Below are 5,896 nucleotides of genomic sequence, written 5' to 3'. Positions count from 1 at the left end.
TGAAGTGGATCTTAAGTCAAAGAAGTTCATAACATTAAAATCATAATTTGTGAATGGACATAGACTAATAATTGCAGAAAAGTGAACTGACGGGTACCTATGCTAAAAATTGTGTATATCCCAAATTGTCAAACATTTAGAAGAATCGATGTTTAGAATATTGACTTAGAAAAAATTGTGTGAAGTTATTGAACATTGAAGATTTGTATTGTTTTGTTACTAGTAATATTTGTAATAATTGAAAACTAACCTATTTGAAATATTTATGTCATTTGTGTCATTTAAGGATTGCCATGGAAACGTTTAATAAACTTCAGGAGAATAATAAAGAACTTATCTCTAAAGGTAAAATCAACTTTAGGAAAACACCTAAGGATCGTATTTCAGTCTCATATGTTGAAACGCGTTTAGAAGCTTTAGAGAATCAGTGGCAATCGTTTTGTGACATACATCGGCAGATAATTACAGAGATTGGTAAGAATGAGTTAGAAACTTCTAGTTATTATAAGAATTCAATTTATGACCAAACCGAAAATTTATACTTTGATTATAAAACAGAATTAAGAGATGTTTTAAATACATTAAAAACTAAAGTTAAGTCTGTAGCAGAAACTTCAGTGGTAGCGAACATTAAAGAGACATCTAATTGTTTTGTAAAATTACCAGAGATTAGCATACCGAAATTTTCGGGAAAGTATTCAGAGTGGACAAGTTTTAAAGATCTGTTCACGTCATTGATTCACAATAATATTAAATTAGATAATGTTCAGAAACTGCATTATCTCAAAGGTCATTTGTCGGGAGAGGCGGAGCAGCTTTTAAGACATGTTCCTATTACTGAAAAGAATTATGATGTTTGCTGGACTCAGTTAACTAATCGTTATGATAACAAAAAATATTTATCTAATAATATTCTGAGACGTTTCATGAGCCAGAAGTATTTGCAATATGAATCGTCGAATGCCATTAAGGAGTTATTAGATAATATGAACGAATGTTTAAGCGCGCTACAGAACATAGGTGTTGACGTCAGTAATTGGGATATCATTGTTATTTATATATTCAGTCAAAAGCTTGATCCTGAGTCCAGAAAGCAATGGGAATTAAAGTCAAATGAAACTGAAGGGTTGCCCACTTTGACTGCTTTTAGGGAGTTTCTAGAACATAAATTTAGGTCATTAGAGTTTTTAGATACTAAGCATATTATTTCTAAACCTTGTAACGCACGAAAGGCTATTAATGTCGCTCAAGTAGAAAGTTCAAATAATGCTAACTTTAATAATACTAATTTAAACTGTCAGTATTGTAAGGCCAATCATAAATTAATAAATTGTAAAGATTTTGCTAAGGCTGATTATGAAGCACGACATAGTTTTATCCAGACCAGTCGTTTGTGTTTTAATTGTTTCAGCCCGAACCATTCCGTTTACTCATGCCGCAAAACCACTAGATGTAGAGTATGTAAACGGAAGCATCATTCGCTGCTGCACCCTCCAAATGTAGTGCAGAGCATGGAGAGTGCCGAGTCCAAAGATAAAGGTGTAGTAGTTTCTTCAGCAACCACATCAGAAGGAGTAACTAAAGTAGATACCTGTTATTCAAATAGTTGTAGCCAAGTCCTCCTGGCTACAGCTATTGTTGAAGTGGAGTCTCGAACGGGTAGTATTGGTCTAATTTATAGATGTTTGTTGGATCAAAGCTCACAGGCTTCGTTTATCACGGAGTCGGCTGTCCAAGCCCTTGGACTGAAGAAAATTCCCAACAAGATTCACATTTCTGGAATCGGATGTAGAAATGAGTCTTTAGCATCTATGTCAGTAGTTGAAATCAAACTAAAGTCAATTCATAATCCGCAATTCACTTTGGTCGTCAAGGCCCATGTGCTGAGCAAACTGACATCTTTTCTTCCCTCAAAGAAAGTAAATGTTCAGTTGTGGCCCGAACTAACAAGCTTGAAGTTAGCTGACCCGAAGTTTGACGTACCAAATAAAATAGACTTGTTACTTGGCGCAGAAGTGTATGGTCAGATTTTAGTTAAAGGTCTTATCAAGGGTCCTCCCGGGTGTCCCGTAGCCCAGAACACCCAGCTGGGATGGATCTTGTCTGGTCAAATCCACTCAGGTCAAAGTCAAAGTTCAGAGTCGTGCCAAGGAAATACTATTGTTGTCAGCATGCACACCCAGTGCAATGACAATGATCTTTTGAGAAAGTTCTGGGAATTAGAGGATGTTCCAATTAAGAAGAAAATGCTCACTGAAGATGAGCAGAAATGTGAGGAGATTTTTTATAATACAGTGACCAGAGATGAATGCGGACGATATATTGTGAAGCTTCCCTTTCGCGACGTCAACCCAGTCTGTAAAAAGGGAAATTTTAGAGAAATTGCAGCTAAGAGACTGTATCAACTAGAAAAGAGATTATCAAAAAATACAGAATTTAAAGAACAATATGCACAAGTAATAAACGAGTACTTACATCTTAATCACATGGAGTTGGTTCCTGAAGAACAGCGCGATAAATCAGATGTGGTGTATTTGCCACACCATGCCGTAGTACGTAATGATAAGGTAACATCTAAGGTTAGAGTAGTCTTTGATGCATCCTGCTCTGGAACTAATGGTGTAAGTCTAAACAATGATCTGTTAGTTGGCCCGTCTCTTCAAAATACTTTGAGGCATATCGTTATGCGATGGCGCAAACATCCTATTTGTTTGGTAGCAGACATCGTTAAGATGTATCGACAGGTGAAGGTAAACCTGGAGGATGCAGATGAGTTCCAGCGTATCTTGTGGCGCGATGAATCTGGAACAATACAACATTACAGAATGTTACGTGTTACTTTCGGAATTGCATCTGCACCTTACCTTGCCGTTAGAGTTCTGCAGCAAGTAACCTACGATGAAGGTGTAAATCATCCTGCTGCTGTGGAGAAAATTATAAATGATTTTTACATGGACGATCTTATGACTGGTTGCCAAACGGTCGAAGAATGCCTGAAAATAAAAAATGAAATTAGTAGCATATTGGGTAAGGGAGGATTTCAATTGCAAAAATGGGCAAGCAATAGTAAGGAGTTTATGGAAAAAATAGGACAGAGAAAAGAAGAGAAGGAGTCTAGGATTAAAATAGGGGCAGGAAAGGAATCAGAGGCTATTCAGAAAGTGTTAGGACTTACCTGGAATAGTAGCACAGACGAAATTGAATACAGTGTCCAATTACCACAGTTAGAATTTCCAGTAACAAAGAGGAAAGTAATTTCGGATATTTCGCGTTTGTTCGATCCTTTAGGGTGGATAGCCCCAACTATTATTACTTCTAAAATCTTTATTCAAAAACTTTGGATATCAGGTATAGATTGGGATCACGAACTTCCACCTCATTTGTTACAAGAATGGCTTACTTACCGGTCAGATCTTGCAAAACTTAACCATTTCCGCATTCCTCGATGGATGCACACAAATGTTGATGATAAAGAAGTAGAGCTGCATGGATTCAGTGATGCATCAAATCAGGCCTATGCTGCAGTTGTATATACTCGCATTATAGATAAGAATAATGAAGTGCATGTAAATCTTGTCACATCCAAGACCAAGGTTTCTCCAATTAAACAAGTCTCCATCCCTCGTTTGGAGCTCTGCGGAGCTCAGCTTCTTGCCAAGCTCATTTTGGAGGTTTCGGAGATATTGGAGATTCCTAAAGAAAAAATTCACGCTTGGACAGACTCTTCCGTGGTACTTGCGTGGCTCAGTAGTCATCCAAGTAAATGGAAAACATTTGTTGCCAATCGTACTTCGGAGATCTTGACAATTTTAGATCGAAGTCAATGGGCACACGTAAAATCTAAAGACAACCCAGCTGATTGTGCATCAAGGGGTGTCAAAGATTATGAAAATTTAAGCTTGTGGAAACATGGTCCATCTTGGCTAAGTGAATTTACTATCAACTACAGTCCACAAGAAGAAGGCCAAGTTACCAAACTGGAAGAAAGAGATAAAAGACTTTGTCATACGGTAAATAGTATTGAGTTAGAAGAAGAACTATTTACAAGATTCTCAACGCTCCGAAAATTAATTAGAACGATCGTTTATTTGAGACGTTATTTTAAATGGTTACATTCCTCTCTTAAAATTGTTTTTCCTAGTTATCTTACAAGTCTAGAGTTAAACAAGGCATTGGAAAAATGTATAATTTACTTTCAGAAGAAGTTCTTTGCTTGTGAAATCGAGAGTATTATTAAAATTAAATCGGTAACTAAGAAGAGTAAACTTGTGTCTCTTAACCCTTTCATAGATAGTAATGGTTTGTTAAGAGTTGGAGGACGTTTGCAGAATGCTGAGTTAAGCGATGACATGAAACATCCAATTTTGATTCCACGTAACTCGCATTTAGCACAACTCATTATCGCAGATGCACACGAAAGGACTCTTCATGGAGGCCCACAGCTAATGTTTAGTTTTATTAGGACGAAGTACTGGATCGTTGATGCTAAGAATTTGGTCAAGCTATATGTCAGAAAATGCGTTACATGTATACGTCATGCCCCTCCATCAAATCAACCCATTATGGGTCAGTTACCTGCATCTCGAGTAACAGCAGTCAGACCTTTTCGTCAGACCGGTGTAGATTATGCAGGACCCATTGCAATAAGGACCACAAAGGGTAGGGGTCATCGCTCTACTAAAGGTTATATTTGCCTCTTTATATGTATGGCTACTAAGGCTATACATCTTGAAGCTGTCAGTGATATGACATCTGAAGGATTTATAGCCGCATTTAAGCGTATGGTGGCTAGGCGAGGTCACGTTTCAGATTTGTGGAGCGATAATGGTTCTAATTTTGTAGGAGCTGAAAAGGAAAATAAAAATTTGCTTTTGAAAGAGAGATCAAGTGTATCTATGGAGATAGCCAATTGGCTTTCGGATAACGGCACTACTTGGCATCGCATTCCACCTTACACTCCACACTTTGGTGGATTATGGGAAGCAGGCATTAAATCAACGAAGCACCACCTGAAAAGAGCGATTGGGAACTCAACTCTGACGTTTGAGGAGTTGAGTACGGTTTTTTCCCAAATTGAGGCATGTCTTAATTCAAGGCCATTGACTACTTTAAGTGATGATGCACAGGATCCGTTTCCACTTACACCCGGACATTTTCTTGTGGGAGAACCTCTTCTACTTGTTCCAGGTGATAATTATGAGAAGTCAACAATAGCTAGTCTCCGAAGATGGCAGTTGGTACAGCGAATGACCCAATACTTTTGGCGACGGTGGTCAAATGAGTATCTATCTCATTTCCTACACCGGTATCGTTGGAATCGTCACTCTCCTGAGCCAAAAATCGGAGACGTAGCCTTAGTTAAAGAAGAAAATCTTCCACCAGCCAGATGGCTTTATGGAATAATTGTTGACAAACATACTGGTCAGGATAATGTTACGCGTGTTGTAAGTTTGAAATGCAACGGCATTGTCATCAAAAGACCTATTTCAAAAATTTGTATTTTACCAGTTAATAACTAAGTTGAGAAACTGAGATAATGTGCTTTTTGATATTTAAGTTAGCTTTGTTAAGTTTATTAAAGATTTGTTTATTTAAGTTGAGTCATATTAGAGAAGTTTAAATTATTTATACTGAATATTAGTTAAATTTGTGTACACATTGTTTATAAGTTAATTTATAATTGCTTGCATTTCACCCACAATGGATTAGACTTTGTCAAATTGTCTGGATTAATTTCTTATGAACCGTTCGGTCCATGGTGGGCGGAATGTATATGTTAGTTTAAGTGGTCACTAATAGATGGCGGTAATTGTATTTTTAATCACGCTAATGTTTGGTTTTTTCTAAAACTTAAGTCAAATGTGTTACATTCATGTACATATACACTTGGAAAATA

General features: G+C 37.1%; 1 protein-coding gene across 1 annotated transcript; it reads left to right on the top strand.

The window, feature by feature from the left end:
• The first annotated feature begins 293 nt into the window (after positions 1–293).
• Positions 294–5,519, top strand: LOC123663070. The gene has a single exon (XM_045597809.1). The coding sequence runs from the start codon at positions 294–296 to the stop codon at positions 5,517–5,519; it is 5,226 nt and encodes a 1,741-aa protein (XP_045453765.1).
• The last annotated feature ends 377 nt before the right edge of the window (positions 5,520–5,896 follow it).

The sequence above is a fragment of the Melitaea cinxia genome, chromosome 19, assembly GCF_905220565.1.
Source record: "Melitaea cinxia chromosome 19, ilMelCinx1.1, whole genome shotgun sequence".
NCBI lineage: Eukaryota > Metazoa > Arthropoda > Insecta > Lepidoptera > Nymphalidae > Melitaea > Melitaea cinxia.
The sequence above is the reverse complement of the archived record's forward strand: the minus strand, read 5'-3'. Positions and strand labels throughout refer to the sequence as shown.